At 38.3% G+C, this 21,570-nt stretch overlaps 1 protein-coding gene across 3 annotated transcripts in view; it reads right to left on the bottom strand.

Moving 5' to 3' along the window:
- The window catches only part of rnf121 (ring finger protein 121), a 141,188-nt gene that overhangs the window by 14,816 nt on the left and 104,802 nt on the right, over window positions 1-21,570 (bottom strand). For 2 of the 3 annotated variants that reach the window (XM_089123423.1, XM_089123425.1), the window contains one exon: window positions 1,538-1,639. The exons of the other annotated variant lie outside the window; for it this stretch is intronic. In XM_089123423.1, the coding sequence (XP_088979549.1) occupies window positions 1,538-1,639 (102 nt within the window). The remainder of the gene's footprint in view (window positions 1-1,537; window positions 1,640-21,570) is intronic. 3 annotated transcript variants of the gene reach the window in all.

Genomic DNA, 21,570 nt, shown 5'->3' with positions numbered 1-21,570 from the left:
TGTACACTCGTTATTGCGGTGCATTGTGGGATTGAATGAGTGCACTCGATAATGTCCACAATGGCTGCTAACACCACTACAAATGGCTGTCCCCTTAAGCATTGCCCAATTTAAGGGTATTTTGGATACAGCCCTCGTCACTGTTTATTGGTATGGGTACTTTTGTTACAGCCTTATAATTTGAGAATCAAACAAATTAAAGAGGCTGACAATGTGTGGTCCTCTACTGTACTGTTAGAGTTTTATGCTATTTTATGTACAGCACTTTTGTGCGGATGTTAGGTGGGGCTGCTGATAACCTGCAGGTCTACACTACAGTTTTGAAATTCTGTTTCTTTTTAGCATCCATACATTTTCCTATATTCAAGTTATGTGTATGTTTCACACAATATGGTAATGTCACTATATTGGGTTTGATGCAGGGTGAAAGCGACTCATCTAATGAAATGTTACAACAGTTTAGTGCTCTTACTATAAAATTAAAATGAGAACTGAAGGGCTTTTCACACTACACATAATCACTAATTATTTGGTGTTCTAAACCAAATAAGAAAACCCGTGGTTTTAACCACGGGAGATGAGCAGGATTAATTGTTAATCCTGGGTACAGTATGAGCAGTGTAAAACATGATAACCCAGGAAAACACTAGATTGGTTTAAAGTATTTTAAAGAGCAGCATAATAAATAGTATTAAATGTAACAAGTGCCATAGCACAGTCTTATAATCTCTCAAACCACTTGAACTCTCCCTAAAAATGGTACTTGTGTAGAAACTGGATTATTCTAGAGGCTTGTCTGGACAAATTGCCATATAAATGTTTTTTTTGTTTTTTTACAATACATTAATTTAAAACCCTTGGCACAAAAGTCATATAACTTATAGTTTAAGCCAACTGCTATAGTGTGTCTAAATTGCTTTAAACAGTATACCTTTGTATCCCCTTCACAAAAAGCAAAGGACTGAAAAAGGTCACAGTTTTTCTAGGAATTTATTATATAAGGTCTGCTTTATGATCTGAACCTTTAAAATCGGGGGAAAAAAGTTACGGGCAGGTTCAGCTTATGACAAGAGTGGGAACCCCAAACCGTTACTACTGTTGGCTCTTGTGACTCATAGAGAGATAGTATGACAAACTATAGTAAACTTGAAATGGGAACTAAAACCAAAATTAGCCAATATTTTATTCTGCTCTATTAAAAGTATTACAGGACTTTTGGGATGCTTACTTGCAACAAACTATCTATAGTACAAATCATGTTCTAGAATTTATAACTAAAGTAGCATCCATAATATATAGCATAAATGATGCAGGATACGTTTGATTTAATGGACATGCCCCTGATTTCACAAATGTAGGCCTAGTTCAAGACTAAAATGCATGGGGGAACTGTTTTACTAAAATATGTCAGTACCAATGTTTTTAGGCACTTTTATAAAAGCTACTAAAATGTCCAAATTGAACTATAGCATAATCCTGGCTTAATCTAAGTCATGTCTGAAGCCAGACCTGTGTTGTTGAAGGCAAAAAAGGATACGGGTTACTAAACATCCTTTTAAGGTCAACTTTTTCTTTGCAGTATGGACACGTCTGCTTCTTGCCCACAATGCACCAGCCACGTATGCAAAACTCATGGAATCTGGGTAAATAGGTTAAGGAAATTTGTGCATCATAGTCACTGCTGGAAAGGAAAAAAATTAGCAAAAGATGCTATTACAAAAGTTAGAAACATTCACTGATGCAACAGAAGGAAACATGATGCATTTAGAACCAGGGGTGTAAAACTGTTGAACAGGATGAGGATGTATACATTTTTTCTTATTTTGTTTAAAAATTTTTTTTTTTTCATTTAGTACTGCCCTTCAGAAGCTACAGAAGTTGCCTGTTTCCAGATGACAAAATAATTACAATTTACCCTGATCTTCAAATTCAAATTTTGCAACCACCACATGCATCATGTTACCTTCTGGAGCATCGCGTAAACTTTGAACCTTTTGTAATAGTCTCTCAGTTGTCCTCAGTGTGAAAAGATGGATCTCAAAAATCATTGCAGGAAATGAAAAAAAAAAAAAACAGCCGCAGATCATCCAGGTCACGATACAGTATTAAGAAATGTATTGTAAGAAGTACATATAAACTTTTGAAAGGAGTAATTTTTATACATTTTAATTATTTTGTCCTGTGGACCAATGTTGACTAGTGTGGTTTACACGCACCTTGCAGAATCTGCAAAATAATTATTTTAACAAAATAAGTGGGACCTGAATAAGATATTTTACTTAAGTCAGCATCTTTTAAATTTTTACTTAAAAGATGCTGACTATGGTCCCACTTATTTTGTTAAAATAAATAACATTTTGCTACTTTTGAAGTGGGCCAAAAAAAAAAAAAAAAGTTAATCAAAGTTGTCCTAAGACTAAAACTGTTGACTACTGTATAAATATATATGACAATGGTGACAGTTCAAAAATGTGAAAAACTTCTTGCTACAAATTCTTCATACAAATTCAACCTTGTATATTTAAGCTGTGAATATTTCAAAACAACGAATATTTCAATTCAAAATATTTCACACACTTTCATTATTGAAAATTCAATAACCCATATTCAGGTTTCAGATATCACTTCCAAAATATTCAGTCTGTTTAAATTCCTTTAATAAATTCCTAAAATAACCTTTAATATTCTATGTGTAAATTTCGGTCCATTTTATTTTGTTTTACAAATTTGCTTCCACAAATACAGCTGTTCAAATTCGGCAGAAAAATCAAAAATGCACATCCTGGAACAGCAGGAAAAGCAGTAGAGTACCGATGTATAATCCCCATCTACTGTTAGTCGGCTCCCCAGCAGATGGTGCAAGTGAGTGTTGAAGTCCAGAGACGTTAGAGTAAGTTATTCATTCACAATGGGCTATGTGCACAACTGTAGTTTCGAACTTCCGCTTTAGTCAGAAGTTGGCATATCAGTTTCCGGTCTACGACTGGTCATCCGCATCCACTAATAAACAAAGAAGATGAGTGCTGCTGTTGTACGAAAAAAAAGAGTTCTTAAACACATCTAAGTTTCTTAGAACTGTAGTGGATCTAACCTCCGTTTCACACCCGTTTGCAGTGTGTGTTGCGGTGCAGGAGCGTGCTGTTAGTGCGTTCACATATTGATGCGTTTGCACAGTGAATAACTGATCCGCGGCTGTACAACAAACACATACTTAATATTTGTATAATTTTTTGCCCGTCGATCAAAATGTCTATTTTGTGCAGCCACTGCGCACGAAGGTTGGTGATTATCGGAAGCAGTAGAAGCTCAAATGGCTGTTAGCGACTTGAAGCAGAGCAAGTGCCGCACAGCAGTCTCCTAACACACCATGTAAACAGGTTAGGGCTTTCACTTTTCACTGGTGTGGTACATATAACAGCAGCACAGCGATCGTTTCCACACCGAATCTATTTATGCTGTGCTGCAAACGCTGGTGGTCAAAATGATTGACCTGAAAATGTACTAATTTCACCATAAATGCGTTTAATTAAATAAAATGTAGTAATCTCACCATAAATGCACCAGGCAACAGAATGAACTCGTCTCGATCATGGAGGTGGAAAAATAAGTTTTGTGACATGCAAGATCTATTGTTTTAAAATTAAGATGCAAACGAAAAGGCAAGTTGGCTGCTTTTGTCAATTTCAAGTTAATTTAAATTATTTGCGATTTTAATATAGGAAATATTTGACCACTTGCTTGAGCAACTTGTAATGCATGGAGTAACTTACATTGTTTAAATTGTGTTTAAACGTGCATACTAAGAATCGCAATGCTGACACAACTTTTTGTTTTTAAAAAAAAGTTGCAGCATAACTTCTGGACTTTAAATAAAAATAATAAGTATGTGTTTGTTGTACAGCCGCGGATCAGTTATTCACTGTGTAAAACGCATCATAATAGCCTATGTGAACGCACTAACAGAACGCTCCTGCTTCGCAACACACACTGCAAACGAGTGTGAAACGGATGTTAGATCCACTACAGTTCTAAGAAACTTAGATGTGTTTAAGAACTCTTTTTTTCGTACAACAGCAGCACTCATCTTCTTTGTTTATTAGTGGATGCGGATGACCAGTCGTAGACCGGAAACTGATACGCCAACTTCTGACAAAAGCGGAAGTTCGAAACTACGGTTGTGCACATAGCCTATAATGGACTTACAAAAATGGAGCAAGCGGTAAGTGTATGTGATTATTATCAGGGCCATTATACACTCACCTAAAGGATTATTAGGAACATCTGTTCAATTTCTCATTAATGCAATTATCTAAATCAACCAATCACAAGGCTTCAATGCATTTAGGGGTGTGGTCCTGGTCAAGACAATCTCCTAAACTCCAAACTGAATGTCAAAATGGGAAAGAAAGGTGATTTAAGCAATTTTAAGCGTGGCATGGTTGTTGGTGCCAGACCGGCCAGCCTGAGTATTTCACAATCTGCTCAGTTAATGGGATTTTCATGCACAACCATTTCTAGGGTTTACAAAGAATGGTGTGAAAAGGGAAAAACACGCTGTATGCGGCAGTCCTGTGGGCGAAAATGTCTTCTTGTTGCTAGAGGTCAGAGGAGAATGGGCAGACTGATTCAAGCTGATAGAAGAGCAACTTTGACTAAAATAACCACTCGTTACAACCGAGGTATGCAGCAAAGCATTTGTGAAGCCACGACACGCACAACCTTGAGGTGGATGGGCTAGAACAGCAGAAGACCCTGCCAGGTACCACTCATCTCCACTACAAACAGGAAAAAGAGGCTACAATTTGCAAAAGCTCACCAAAATTGGACAGTTGAAGACTGGAAAAAGGTTGCCTGGTCTGATGAGTCTCGATTTCTGTTGAGACATTCAGATGGTAGAGTCAGAATTTGGCGTAAACAGAATTACAACATGGATCCATCATGCCTTGTTACCAGTGTGCAGGCTGGTGGTGGTGGTTTAATGGTGTGGGGGATGTTTTCTTGGCACACTTTAGGCCCCTTAGTGCCAATTGGGCATCGTTTAAATGCCACGGCCTACCTGAGCATTGTTTCTGACCATGTCCATACCTTTATGGCCATCATTTATGGCCACCATCCTCTGATGGCTACTTCCAGCAGGATAATGCACCACGTCACAAAGCTCAAATCATTTCAAATTGGTTTCTTGAACATGACAATGAGTTCACTGTACTAAAATAACCCCCACAGTCACCAGATCTCAACCCAATAGACAAAATATAAACATCTTTGGGATGTGGTGGAACGGGAGCTTCGTGCAATGGATGTGCATCCCACAAATCTCCATCAACTGCAAGATGCTATCCTATCAATAATATTTCTAAAGAATGCTTTCAGCACCTTGTTGAATCAATGCCACATAGAATTAAGGCAGTTCTGAAGGCGAAAGGGGGTCAAAGACAGTATTATTATGGTGATCCTAATAATCATTTAGGTGAGTGTATATGCAGAAAAGCTGACAAAGACACAAAAACTGTGTTGTTATAAAAACTGTGTTAATATTTGGATCATTCAATATGATTAACTTGATGTAGCTAAATTAATATTACAATAAATAAATCAGTTCATCCAGTGAACACTTGATTATTCATTAATCCTAAGAAAAGGGTATTTTTCATGGCCACAGAAAAATAATTATTTCTTAACATGTTCAGCACAAAGAGCATGTAACAATCATGCCATTGAACTTTTGAGCAATTGATTTCTTCTGAATGAAAATTACACGACAAACTTGCATGGTTAGTTCGACTCCGCCATAGTTGAGGAAGTTGCACATGACTTGATGTGTTGGGCGGATGAGGTTTTTTGTATCCATATCTTACCTTAAAACATTTAAGCTCCATACAGAGAACTCTGGTGCCCCGGGAACCTCTGATGTAGGCTATACTTTTGAAATAGGCAAGCAGATACTGGCATAAAGTTGGTTTGATGTTTGATGTTCGATATTTGCAAATTTAGGGACCTTATATTAACCCCTAGAGGTCGGCAAACATTTGTAAATTTGTACTTTTAAATTATCTTATTTAATGCGAAAATAAATATTCTCTGTTTAATGTAATCTATATAAAAAGATAGAGATGTCAGCTGTGCTCATTATCATTCTCACAGCTCATTATTTTCCTAATGTTACACGCCCATGGAAAGCACGCTCAATTCAAACACAAATGATCTGAAGCAACACATTGAGACTGTAAACGCCCACATAAACTCGGTAAACACATTATATTTAGTCAGATACTCAGATTAATGTACTGCAGAGTCTTCAGAGGCTGGAATAATCCCCAGAACAAATGCTGGTTAGTTTTCATTTCGAGAAGCTAAGAATTTTGTGTTTTTTTCTTTTGCTTTGTTCTAATCACGATCAATGCTCCCTGATCAATGGCATGATTGTTACAAGCTGCGCTTCTGAAGCCGTGCCGCGCAGAAAATAATAAAATGCCACGTAGAGGACTGACGTGAAATGTGTGGGGAAATCCATTTGATTGTAGTTTAAGTGAGAAATAATTTCAGTGCTCTGGTCAACCGCTATAGAGTGAAAACTGGTGAATGCAGTTTACAGGTTTCACAGAAAGAGAACGATTTGAGCGCGTGTGATTGGCAGTGAGACATGTGACAAAATAGCTCAATACGAGGCAACAAGAAACAAAAATCACATCATAATGTTTTAAAGAAGACTGGTTTCATTAAAGTGGTGGAAATAACGGCTGATGGACACAGAGCGGTGAAAATGTCTTTGTTTTTGGAGGAGTTTCAGACATGGTTAGATTACTATAAAAGAGTTCATATATTTACTTTTCTTGAAAATATTTAGCTATTGGATCTATTTAAGTGCTTCAGTTTGTTTCCATATTATAATAATATAATATGTAAACAAATTGAAACATTTAAACTGATATATTATATCACTTCAAATACTTCAATTCAATTTTTTTTAAATATTATATTAGGCCTATATTGTATTACATTAGAACCCTAAATAAAGAATCTCACAAAGATATTGTTTAGGTTAAATTAGGCCTATATTTTATTATATTATAAGCCTAAATAAAGAATCTCACTTTTAGTGCTCATTGCCATTAAAAAGTTTGATACCCCTTCAAATATGCTGCTGTATGCAACGTTTAGCGACCTCTAGCGGTGATGTTTCAGAATGCAACAAGAGCGCTCGTGCTCGTGCTCAATCTCAAGAGCGAGCAATCATTCACTACCAGCCACACGGAGACTTTCAACGCAACGGCGAAATTATCACACATGCTGGAAACTAATGTAAACTCCCACTGCAGGTACAATAATAGCCTACTTATCAGCTTGACGTTGAACTAATGCTCTGTGCTCGTACCATGATCGTGTTACAATAAACTGCATTTAGCCGACATGTGATGTTATATAGCATAAGCCATTTCTCTAACTATTCGTGTATCTTTCACAATCAGCAATGTCAACACAGGTGAATGTATAATATGATAACGAAAACGGTTAGTGAACTAAACTGAACAGTTTCAGTGTATCAGTAAGATCGTAGGAACTGTACTGAACGTTTCTGGAAATGTGTATAAACAATATGGTAGTGGGATGACGACATTAGTCAGTACGTTAGATCTAGTAAATAAAATAAGTTGCATACTAAATGTTATACTAATGTTATCCTGGAACATTATTTTGTATTCATGTAATGTTGTAGATTACCTTGTTGTTTCACTTGAGTTTACTATGTTGATCCGCGTTTTCGTCCGGAGTCGATCAGATTCACGTTTTGCCTGACGAGCTTGAGCAGATAAAACTTTTTTTGTTTTTTATATTTATGTGGAGTTTGTGTTGTGCTGGAGGCAGGACGTTTTGGGGGGTTATCAGACTCCATGTCGTCAGCTGAAGTGCTGTTTGTCGCAAGATAGACTGTAGGATAGAGAGGCTCGGGACTCGGGAGCGCGCATGCACGTCACTTCTGATGGATTTCGCAGGAAATCCGACCCGGAGACCTCGCATATAAATAAGAATATTGGCCTTCAGAGGTAATGGCAAAACCCGAAAAGTGGATCGTTGCAAAGTGTGATTACAACCCCTTCAAACACAGGCAATAAAAAAAGGATTCATTTTATAAAAATAGTTACATATAGAACCTTTAACTTTGATGGTTTAAATATGAATCGGGTGTCTGGGTGTGTGAACGGACGAACACACAGATGCATAGCCCATGGTTACAGACAAAATAGATTATACAGTTTTTACTATAAAATAGACATCAAATAAGCTTTAAACAGTTTCTGTTCATATGTTAACTATATAGTATGTTTTGTCAAAAATAAACTAATCAACTCTTATCCAATGCAATACAGTGCACATATCAAAACTTTGAAATATGTATGATAAAATGTATTGGCCTACTTTAAAAATAATACTTTAAATGGAAAAAATAATTTTCTTTTCAAGATGTTTCCAACTTTAACTTTGAACCAGTTCTACAAAATGGCCCATATAACCTATTTGACCAGGATTTGTTTTCAGGTATGTCTAAAAATGTTTTTTGACTTTCATGCCCATGGCCTGTTCACGCCCATTCACATATTGCCTTGGCAAACAAAAACTGTTTTTCAAAATATAACCCAATTCACAGTTTTATGTGAATTATTAGGCACGATGATTTTCAGATCATTGTGAAGAAAAAATCTAGGCCACAACACCCATTAGTCAAAAGTACTGTGGACGCATATTTTGTATGTGTTTTGTGGCCTTATTTCAGAAACTTTTACTTTTAGTTATTTCAATAACCACGCATAAACAATATTCTCTCAAAAATACAAACATGTACATACATGTTGCTCACATATTATGGTAGCCCTGTTTCTGCTAAATAGAGTGTAATTCCACCTGTGCCATTAATATGTTTATAAGCAACTGAAAAAAAGCACAAATGTTGGGGCATCTCAAAACGTCAAGGACCGCAAAAACACCCTAAACCTCAGAGGGTTAAGTTACATATGACTAGGGCTTGCCCAAGATCAAAATGGCAAGAGTAATGAAAGCGTAACGAAACTGTGCTGTTGTTTTGTGCTTCACGGATGTTTATTAGTTTGGACCATCAATGTCATTGCAGCGCGAGCCGATCTTGATCAAGCCGCGTTTCCATTACCCATCAAATTGGGCAAATCTGTAATGGAAATGCGCCTACTGTTACTACACAGCACTAAGAGAGTCAGTAAAGAAAGTATTTGAATTCACCACAGAAGTAATAACATCGCTGCGAGATCTAGTGAGAAGCATTAAAATGTCTCTATTATTAACGGATCAAACTGCATTGACGTTGTAACCAGAAGAAACATTGTGCCATTATAAAAATGCAATTTTTAAAAAGCAATTATAAAATTGTTCAGCAATCAATTAGTTTATCACGTTTACATATGTGTGTGCACAAGAGATTGTGTAGATGAACACTTTACAGTTGGTTCTGTGACTTAAGTCATTCTCTTCTAATGCTAGTGAGAAATTATGAACTAGAAATTATGTAAAATTAGAAACTAGAAATTATGGACTATTTTGTGTATGATCCCATAAAGTAGTGCAATTATTACATATTGTAACCCAGGTAGTTAAGTCATGTTGCCATGGTTATCAAGCTGTGATAAAACTCTTGGAAGTGACAAGCCGGTGCATGTGCCTTGGGCCAAGTAAAGTTGAAAGGAGAGGTGCCCGAATTAGTACCAGTCCTCAATGAGTATGCAAACATCGCTGGACTGCCATCAGAGACTTGGGTTACAGTAGAGCCATCAGCGTCATCTTCTTTGCCTAGCAGATTGTTGGTGGTTAGTTGCCTGCATTCCTTACCTCCGAAATGCAATATCCAAATACCAGTAGTGCTGAAGAATGAGACCCAAACAGATTTAGTAATCCCTCCGAGAGCAGTACTGGCTGAAATGCATGCCGTCCAAGGAGTGATTGAGGGTGGAAACCCCACGAGGGCAAAGATGTCCTGCGAAAGCTAAGATCGTTCCTGATTTCAGTGAATGGGGGAATGTGAATCATGTGAATGGAATCACCCTATCATGAGAATGGAAAAGGAGAATAACGGACCAAATTAACACCATGTCTGATGTATTTACACTGCATGATTTGGATTATGGCTACACCGATAAGTAAGGCACTGCATCAACCTCAGTGACAGCACGCCTTTCAAGCAGCGGGCCAGGCCTATCCATTCACAGGATGCAGAGAGCTTCTCGACAGAGGCGTCATCAGAGAATCAAATCCCCATTATCTTCACCAAAAGTGGTAGAGAGAAAAAATAATGATGTGTGCTTTTGTGTCAACTTCAGAAAGTTAGAAAATGGCATGTGTGTCCTTTGGGGTTCTGGCAGTTCAACAGGATGCCTCAAGGGGTCACCATTGCACCAAGTACATTTCAATGGTTAATGGAGCGGTGCATGGGGAATTTTAAACAAAGAGAGGTACTGGTTTTTATTGACAATCTCATTGTCTACCTGTATGGAGGAGTGTTCACTGTACTGACAGACAGCAACCCGCTCTTGATATCTGCAAAGCTTGACACAACTAGCTATAGGTGGCTGTCCAGCCTGTCAACATTCAATTTAAAGATTCAATATCGCACAGGCAAGCAAAAGACATCCTCTCAAGACGTCCTCATTTCAGACCTCTTGACGACTTTGCCTCAAAAGAGGGTGAAAAAAATCTCTTTTTCAATTCACTCTTCACCATTTAGCAGATACAAGAACAACCGACAATTCTGCCAGCAGCGGTGAAAGCTCTCTGCGAAAGACACCAAGTGTTTCAAAACTGTGATGCTCCTGACCTGTCATGCTCCCAACCCACCATGTTTGAATCCCTTAGTGATGGTGCGGTACCTCAAGGTTTCCAGCAAGAGGATGCTCATGGTCTTCTGGTTCTTCCCCAATTGTCTGAAGAGAATCTGATGGAACGTGAAAGGGCTGACCCAGAGGATATTTTAGTGACGACCGATCATTTCACAAGATATGCCGAAGCAATATCTACCATGAAACAGAAGGCTCAAACCGTGGCCCACTCGCCCACTACGGGTTTCCGAAGAAACTCCACAATGATCTGGGGCCCAACTACAATCATAGCATAGGAGGAATCTGTAAAGTGAGGACAACACCTGGTCATGCTCGGGAGAACACCGTGGAGCACTTTATGCACCACTCCACTCACTGTGAGGGACACAATGTCAGAAAGGTGCTTCTGGCAGTGAAACCCAGGAAGGCTGCCAACCAAGATGGAGTACCTGGCAAGGTGCTCAGAGTGTACCCACCAGCTCACCCTCATCTTCACCAGAATATTTAACCACTCTCTGGCCCAGGCAGTCATCCCATCCTGCCTAAAATCAGCCACAATCATCCCAGTGCCAAAGAAGTCTCCCATTACCAACCTAAATGATTATCGTCCTGTGGCCCTCCACTTCGGTAGTCATGAAGTGCTTCAAGAGACTGGTTCTTCAGCACATCAAAGACTATCTCCCCCAAGACTTTGACCCTTATCAGTTCGCATATCGTGTGAACAGATCCACAGAGGATGCCATCGCCGTAGCTCACCACTCTGCGCTGAGCCATCTGGAGCAGCAGCAGAGCTACGTCTGGATACTCTTTGTAGACTACAGCTCCACTTTTAATACAATTTCTCTGGACATTCTCATCACTAAACTGGTCACTCTCGGCCTCCCCCCTCCCACATGTGCCTGGATAAAGGACTTTCTCACCAACTGGCCCCAGACAGTGAGACTTGGTCCTCACCTCACCTCTCCTCCACTCGCACTGGCTTCCCAAAAGTCCTGAGCCCCCTTCTGTACTGTCTCTACACCAACGACTGTAGTCCGGCCCACAAAAATAACCTTATTGTCAAGTTTGCTGACGACACCACAGTGGCCGGACTCATCTCAAAGGGTCACGAGGGAGCTTACAGAGAGGATTTCCTGAACTTGGCAGCCTGGTGTTCAAGAGAATAACCTGGCTCTGAACACCAAGGTGATGATTGTCGACTTCAAGAAGAACAGCACCGACCTAGCCCCCCTTTACATCAGCGGCGAGTGTGTGGAGAGGGTCCACACCTTCCGGTTTCTTGGCGTCCTTATCTCCACTGACATCTCCTGGACAGACAACATTACAGCGGTTATCAAGGCGGCTCAACAGCGGCTACACTTTCTGCGGGTTCTCAGGAAGTGCAACCTGGATTCCAACCTGGTGCTAACTTCTACCGCTTGTCCATCGAGAGCCTACTGACGTACATATCATAGTATGGTACGGCAGCTGCAACATGGCAGACAGAGAGAGGCTTTAGAGAGAAGTAAAGGTAGCACAGAAGATCACCGGCTGCCCTCTGCCCTCCTTTATGGACATTTACACCTCCTGCTGCCTTAGCAGAGCAAAAAGTCATCAAGGACAGCTCCCAACCTAGCTTTGATCTGTTTAACCTGTTGCCCTCAGAGAGGCAATACAGGTGCAACAGAAAAAGGACAAAATTTAACAGTTTTTTTTCCCAAAAGCCATAACAATTTTGAACTCACATATGCACTGACTTCACAGTCTAACCCCCCCAACTCCTGACTTTCTTCTATTCACTTATTGTGCAATATTTAATATTTTAATACTTTTGATAATATTGAAACATTTACCTCTCTTCTTGCACTACTTATTTAATTCTATTTTGTTATATACTATATCTACATGTTGACACTGGAAAAGAAGTTGCTTTTAATCTGTGCATAGTGACAATAAAAGGCATTTCAATTTCAATTCAACAGCAAGTTGCTCTGGATGTTAGGGACCCTGGATGATAAAGAAAAGACCAGCTAGAGGGACTCTGTAAACCCATTAGTCCACGCATATAATTGCAAGTGTACATGCGCCCGAAAGCCAAAAATGTCGTACGCAAACAAATATTACGCCAGAACCTGCGCAGAATTCACTTTATAAATCCCAGTCAACGGAAGATTGTGCGCACATGCGTCTCCTCCCCGAAATAACCATATAGAGATTATAACACCTAGTTTTACTATGCATATCCTCATCTGCATATCATTTGCATATGATTATTCATCCACGTGATAACATGTTTAACGGTACAGGACATTAGGAAATATATGAAATACGAGTGCCGTCATATTAAAATAATGAAATCATTTAGTAGCCCATCCTTCCCTTGTTTAAAAAAAAATAAATAAAAATAAAATAAAATAGTGCAAAATACATTTCAGAGAAAGTTTCTTAATCTTTTCCACTGGCCAAATAGTATTTAAATTGATTTATATTTTTAATGGAAACAGATAGACCTTGTTGTGCATTATTTGCACGAAACAATTTTCTCAGACAATCTGCATCGTGATAAGCAATTATCTATGCAGTTAACACATTAAAACACAGCATGCCAAATGAAGTGTTCAAAAGCATCCAATTTCTCTCCAATTTCTTTATTTTTTTTTCGCCATAGCTATTAAATGTTAAATTATATAATATAGATCATATAGATCATATAATACTCTTGGATCGACTACAAAACTTCACCGGTGTCCAGGGACAGGCATTAAGCTGGTTTAGATCGTACTTATCGGACCGTTATCATTTTGTCTGTTTAAATGGGAAAAAAATCAAAGATAACGTCAGTAGACTATGGAGTACCGCAAGGATCGGTTTTAGGCCCTCTGCTATTCTCAATATATATGCTGCCACTTGGTAATATTATAAGAAAACATGGAATTAATTTCCACTGTTACGCTGACGACACTCAATTATATATATTTCATCACGACCAGATGAAAACACTAACTCATCTAAAATGACAGAGTGTCTCAAAGATATAAAATGCTGGATGACGCGTAATTTCCTGCTATTAAATTCAGATAAAACGGAGGTATTACTTATTGGTCCAAAAAACTACTCACAAAACCTCTCACAATACAACTTTAATATAGACGGATGTCCTGTTACTTTATCCACAACAGTAAAAGACCTGGGTGTTATACTAGACCGCAACTTGTCGTTCGAAAATCATATTTCATATGTTACAAGAACAGCCTTTTTCCACCTTAGAAACATTGCTAAGCTACGTAACATGCTATCTATTTCTGATGCAGAAAAATTAGTTCACGCATTCATGACCTCGAGACTAGATTACTGTAATGCTTTATTAGCCGGTTGTCCTGCATCCTCAATAAACAAGCTACAGTTAGTACAAAATGCAGCTGCTAGAGTTCTTACTAGGTCAAGAAAATATGATCATATAACACCGATTTTATCATCTCTACACTGGTTACCTATTAAGTTCCGCATCAACTACAAAATACTACTACTGACCTATAAAGCCCTAAATGGTTTAGCACCTATGTACTTAACGGACCTTCTTTCGCCCTACAATCCACCGCGTTCCTTAAGATCACTAAATTCAAGGCTTCTGGTCATTCCTAGGATATCGAAGTCCAGTAAAGGAGGGAGGGCGTTCTCGCATTTAGCTCCAAAACTCTGGAATGGCCTTCCCGATACGGTCCGAGCCTCTGACTCGCTAACACAGTTTAAAACTAGATTAAAGACGCATCTCTTTAGTCAAGCATTCACATAATGCTTACCTTCTAGTCCTTTGTTATGCCATACGGAACCGTTTGCCACTGAAACTGCTTAACGCACCAGTGGGGCTCGACAGCCTTTTAGACAAACGGGTCGGCGCGTATGGTTGGGTTGCGGAGAGTTCGGGTTACGGAGAGTTTGTGAGTTATAACGGAAATCATTATGAACATCAGCTATGCTAATTATTTCCCATCTGCCTTCTGCTGTTATCTCGGGACGCTTGTCCCGAGAAAAATGGCGTTCGTCAGGTCCAGTTTTGTGTTCAGCCTCTCACGTGGATTTCGGATGCCCCAACGCCTGTGATGAGACGACTCAACGCCTGTGATGAGACGACTCAACGCCTGCGATATGTTATGGCGCCGTTTGATTCATAAACAATATTTATATTTAATATTTATATTTAAACAATATGAATGTAAGCCAGAGGAGAACTGGCCCCCGACTGAGCCTGGGTTCTCCCAAGGTTTTTTCTCCATCCAATCTGATGGAGTTTGGTTCCTTGCCACTGTCGCCTTGCTTTTGGCTTGCTTTGAGCTTGCTCAGTTGGGGTTATTTAGTGTTTAGCAATGTTGTTGGTCTGTGTTGTGCTACTTTCATGTTATCACTGTGAAGCTGCTTTGATACAATCTGTATTGTGAAAAGCGCTATATAAATAAATGTGACTTGACTTGACTTAAATTAAATGTTAAATGTTATATTAAATGTTTTGCTTTTGAGTATGTCATCCAATCACAGAAAAAATTTATTTACACCAATAATGTGATGCAGCTCCTGGGCAACTGGCCAAATAGTATTTTAATTGATTTATATTTTTAATGGAAACAGATAGACCTTGTTGTGCATTATTTGCACGAAACAATTTTCTCAGACAATCTGCTATCGTGATAAGCAATTATCTATGTAGTTAACACATTAAAACACAGAATGCCAGAGGAAGTGTTCATCCACAACAAATATTTATATTTATTGAATATAAAAATGTTGTAATGATTTCATGTTTAAGTGTTTAACACCATTAATGAGAATGGCATATTTAATCTAAATGTTTATATCAGAAGTAAACATGGTTTAAATCATTCATTTTTAAACTGTTATTGTGAACATGCACTGTATTTATAAGGACTCATAATGAAGATTTACGGTTTTATTTCATCTGCCGTTAGATTATAGGCTATATGTGCGTGGGTTTCACTAAACGGCCCAACACGCTCGCTGGCGCGGATATTTAAGAAGGGATGGATATTGGCTTCAAGTGATAGGTTTTGTGAGTGAAATTATATTTGAAGAGTTCAGATGCAAAAGCCTCTAAATGCCGTTTGAAATTTTCTTCTTTAATGATGATTTTTATCAAACTTGTATATTTAAGTTCAGTAATTTCACTTAAATAACAATTAATAGGTAATTATCATTGCAATTTAAGTGAAATCACTGAACTTAAATATACAAGCTTGATAAAAATTATCATTCTAGAAGAAAATTTCAAATGGCACTTAGAGGCTTTTGCATCTGAACTCTTCATTTGTATTATCTTTCTGTATATGTATAATTTCCTTATATTTTCTGTTTAAAGGTGATCAAAAAGACATTTAACTCGAGCTCACCATCGGTGTCGCCAAACTGCTCCATCTCCGAAACGTTAGTACGCAAGGGTCAGAGTTTGCGTGCAGGTGCGCACATTTTCCTGTCAAGTTTGTTTTTATAAATCACAACTTATGCGTCGGAAGTGGCATATGCCTCTTTCAGGGCCTGTTTTGTGCGTACGCAACGGTTATAAATGAGGCCCCTGGGTACTTGCCAAGTGTTGAAAGCAGAATTCTCTCTAATTCTTGAAATTTGGGCTGAGTTTCCCAAAAACCTTCTTAACGCTACGTCGTTCTTAAGCTACACGTTAAGCTGTACCTTACAGTTAATACGCGTTTCCCGAAACGTTCTTAGTTAAGTATACCTTCTGTAAGTCATATGTATGGAAGGTTGGTCTGGAGCAGTCTTAGCTATACCTTATCACTGTTGGCAGTTCACTCCGCTAGTGGGCACCACTACAAAAAGCTTCTTTACATCTTAGTCTTTACGAATATTATTTTAAATTTAATACACCTAGTGTTCAATTAGGCTAATTCAAGTTTTTTCATGCAAATAATAACATTGTCATCACACTGATTGTTGTTAACTTTTTAATTATATTATCTAAAAGGTACATCAGCTGGGAAACCATTCGAAAGTAAAGGCTTATTCGTCTATTTAAAGAGAATGACTGTGGTGGGGAATTTGGTCAAACTATGGCGGCGATACAGCGAATAGTTATGCTAAATCAAAGACTGCGCCGTCTGTTTTCATGGCAATACGTTCCTAGGTATCTTTTTTCGTTTTGTTGGACACAGTTGTCCGAAAACTCAAAAAAAGCACATCTTTGTGGAGTGCCACCTCGTCTAAAAGGATGTCAATTTCAGTTGGATTAAAGCTGGGGGCTCTCCAATTTCTTTCTTTTTTCTTTGCCATAGCTATTAAATGTTAATTTAAATGTTAAATGTTATATTAAATGTTTTGCATGTTGCGCTTTTGAGTATGTCATCCAATCACAGAAAATGTGATGCAGCACCTGGGCAATCAACCCTGGTTGTGGAGTAAATAAAGAAACTATAGTATATATAATACATTATGATAATATATATGGCCCTTTCTAATGCAATGAAAGCATACAGACAGTTACTGTAGTGGGTTAGACGCATGACATGTTTGAGCACGAGGTTGTGTGTTTGTGCACTCTTTCCGAAATTCTATAAAATATCCAAGGTTTAATTTAGTTTTCAATTTGTATTTATTTATTTTTTATAATATCCCATGAGTCCAAATAAATGCGATTTCCACTATTTCTGAAGTGCTTCTTTTTAAAAAAAACATCACTTTCTCACATAACGCAGTGAAGCAGCCCCTGCACAAGGGAATATTGATTCTCAAGCCATCGATATCAACAAATTCAGCACCATCGCCACAGACAGCACTTGGTAACGTTGCACGTAAAAAGATATATCTTAAGGGGCTTCCTAAGGCATGATTCGAGGAACACACCTAGAAATGGTATACCTTCAGTTAAGTTATACCTTAAGAGTCTTTGTAGCGCGCTAAGAGACAACGTTATCTGGAAACAGCCCTGAGAAGTAGTCAAAGGATGGAGTGACGGCAGGAGTTTTTCCTGAAGGAGCTTTGATTAATACAGACACCAAGCATCCCGTTTCAAAAGAATCACAAAGGGAATTCACCTAATCTACCTGATTCTGTAGATGGAAGTCTGCTTGATGATCCTGGAGTAAGGAGTCCACATGATGAACCCTAAGCCCCTTTCACACAGCGCGTTGATCCCAGGAAATTGCCGGGAAATTGCCAGAACTCCTCCTGTGTGAACGCAAACACGACCCGGGATTGATACCGGCATCGATGCCGGGTTGGGGACCTAGTAACTATGTGAACAAAAGCCAGGACCAATGCCGTAAGGGGTGTGTCATAGTGATGACACTCGTGCCATCGCGCGACTCTGTTGCTCTTAGAAACAAAAAAATTTAACAAATGTCTGCAAACTGGAGCTCCTCACTATCCACGCTGAAGCTGAGATTGTTCACCAGCTTTGTGGAACAGTATGCGCGTGTACATGTTTTCGACGCATACGTTACACATCTCATACTGATGTCATGCGTCTTTCCGGGATCTTTCCAGGTTGTGTGTGAATGCACACACAGATCCTGTCAAATCACTGGCAGTGTGAATGAACCGAAATCAAACAATCTCAGGACAAATGCCGGGTCACATTATCCTTGTAAAGGGGCTCTAGAGGAGCAGATGTGTTTAGTGACATACCTGTGCTAGATGAATAGCAGGACCAGGAGTCAGATGAGCCTTAATCCAGGACCTTCAGAGGAGAGTATGAAAGGAATGATGCCATGATATACCAGAGACAACTCAATGGAGACTAGCCTAAGTTGGGTAATTCCCTTTCTCTGAATGTAGAGCCATTGTTGCAGGGGCTCAGTTCAGCTTTTACTGTATCGGGGGAGCCAAATTTTCTTGGAGGAGCCTACTTCTCTCTTGTCCATCTGTCCTGAAATGCCTGCTGGATATCCTCCTGCAGTGACTTCACAGCACAGGGACCTCCATATCTTCAAAGCAGGGATAGTGTAACACGGGCAACCCAGGCTACCAATAGAGAGTTAAAAGTTGAAAAAAGTATAAAAAAAAGTTTTAAAAAAGTTAAAGAAAAAAGAAAAAGTATTCTAGAAGGAAAAGAGATTCGTCCAATCGCTGACTGTACAGCAGTGACTGACACCCCTATGAGTCAATAGTAGCTCACAGGTCGCACCGGCACTGCTTTCAGAAATGAGTAGATGAGAGAGTCAGATCAGAGCCAATTAGACGAGACAGCAGCACAGACTGCATTAAATGTTAATCTAAAGAAAAGTTGTGATTGGGTGTACTTGGAAAGTTAAACTTATAAAGTTGATACGTCAGCCTGTAGTGTTTTCATTTGACATACAATCACTATTTCGCATAAGGAAAATAGTGATTTTATGTGACTTTGGTGAGTAAATTTTCAGATATTAATCTGATGTCAATGCAAGACATTAATGTCAAGTTTTTGAAATGATTCAGTATGAGCTGAGTTTGAATAGGCACATTACAAGAGCTAATTAATAGCATAGCAAGAAACTAACTAATTAGTTTGTAGGCTAAGGCTACCACGTGTAAAATTGCTAAGTGTCATGAAATGAGACAAAAAAAGTGATTTAAGTGATTTTAAATAGTGATTTATTAAGTGTCGATGTGTTTAATAACTGTTGAAAAGTTGTATTGATGTGTCATTTGATATGAGTGTATATGTAAGCAATAAGATACGAGAGGCTGTTGCCTCGAGTACCTTATTGCTTTTATAAAACGGTTGCCACACGATAATAAAGTAAAAAACAATGTATTAGTGCAACTTTCGTGCAACAAGTAAAATCACTAAAAGCCTTCCTTCCACTAGAAAAAATAGTCCCCAAGCGTGAACAGCAACAACGTTCCAATGTTTAAAATGCATGAAAGCTCAAATAAAAACAACATAGAACCGCAGTGTTGCGCAGCGATCAATAGAACCATTGGATGAAGCGGTCATAGCTGTGTTTTACCGTGAATAAAGCACAGCTCTTGACCAATCAGAATCAAGGATTCGAACTAACCATTTTATAAGATTTGTTATGGATATGTCTAAATCAAAGGTTAATTATTTTGTTTGCCTTGTATTTTGGAAGGTTGGGTTTTTTTTGTTCTTTCCTTCTACTTTCTGCGAGTTTCCCGTTTTGTGGCAAACATAATCCTTTGAAGAGGAATCGGCTGCATATTGGACGCAATTAAATGTGTGCAAATGGCGAGCTGCCCAATGACCCATTTGCCCTTTTTAACTGTATTTGAAATCATCAATTGGTAGGAGAATTCCAATTTTTCTTTTTTTCCCCGACACATTAGCCTTTGATTCATCGAATTCGTTTTGTTTTGATTTCGAAAAGGAGAGACTTAAAAAAAAAAAAAACTTGAACTGAACGAAAGAGTGCAACAACTCTTTGAAATTAATTATTTGATTCACAAACTCTGATTAACTGAGTCAATTAATTGGTTTCTTCATTTCCAAATGTTGAACAGTTTATTTTTGGAAGGAAAAGTGGTTTATTGTAAAAAAAAAAATCGGAATCACATTCTGTGTTTTGGGTCAAATTGAATATGTAATCACAATTCTTTTTGTACATTTGGATTATTGGATGTAATATTTTGATATCTGTGATTCATCTAATTGAAACAATCTACAAAGAGAACTATTTCTTTATCAATATAATCTTCTACCTGAATCAGAACAAAATTGTGTTGACTATTCACTCACCTGTTGCATAATTTCCTCCCTCTTTACATTATTACTGGGCAGTTACTTTGCGGGCTACATGCGACAATATGATTTGACAGTTTATATTAATAAATATCAAAGATCTAAAAGGTGTGAACCATCATACCTGACACCTAGATTAACACTATACAGTTGGTTTTGTGACCAAGTCATTTTCTTCAAAAGCTATTGAAATTAGAAACGTGTATAGCAATGTTGTATGTAACTTTAGAGACGACCCCTAAATTTGTAAATATCGAACGCCCAACATAAAACCAACTCTATGCCAGTATCTGCTTGCCTGTATAGCCTATAGTATAACCTACATTACCAATAGAGTTTGTTTTTTGTATCACTTTACTAATCTATTGAGCTACAGTACGTTAAAGGGATAGTTCACCCCAAAATGAAAATTCTGTCAGTAATTACTTACCCTTATGTTGTTCCAACCCCATAAGACTTTCGTTCATCTTCGGAACTCAAATTAATATAGTTTTGACTATAGTTAAATTAATATAGTTTAATATAAATTTTACTATAGTTAAATTAATATACTCAAATTAATATAGTTTTCACTTCTCCATGGGCTTCTAAGGGATCGAAACTGGCAGGCCCAGAAAAATTAAAGACAGCGTTCAAATAGTCCAAGTGACTACAGTGGATCTACAGTGACTATCTTTAAGTTTATCAAGCAACGGGAATACTTTTTGAGTGCAAAAAAACTAATAAAAATGTATTCACTTCATTCAAGACTTTATTTAACTATTCATTTCCTTCTGTGTGGGCCTCGAGATTTCATGTAGTGAAACTGCGCAAAGCTTCTAGGTTGTGCGTCACATGCATCACACACGACCAGCGTCGGCCAATAATGAGCCTACGTGTGACGTGCATCAAAGCTTTGCGCAGTTCCACTATGTGAAATCTCACGGCCCACAGTGAAGAACATGAATAGTTAGAAATAAAATCGTTATTTTTGTTTGTTTTTTTGCGAAAAGTATTCTCGTCGCTTGATAAACTTAAAGCCACTGTAGTCACTTGGACTATTTGAAGTCAACT

Source organism: Pimephales promelas, chromosome 19, assembly GCF_988280905.1.
Source record: "Pimephales promelas chromosome 19, fPimPro1.hap1.1, whole genome shotgun sequence".
Taxonomy (NCBI): Eukaryota; Metazoa; Chordata; class Actinopteri; order Cypriniformes; family Leuciscidae; genus Pimephales; species Pimephales promelas.
Note: the sequence above shows the minus strand (reverse complement) of the source record. Positions and strands in the feature narration are given on the sequence as shown.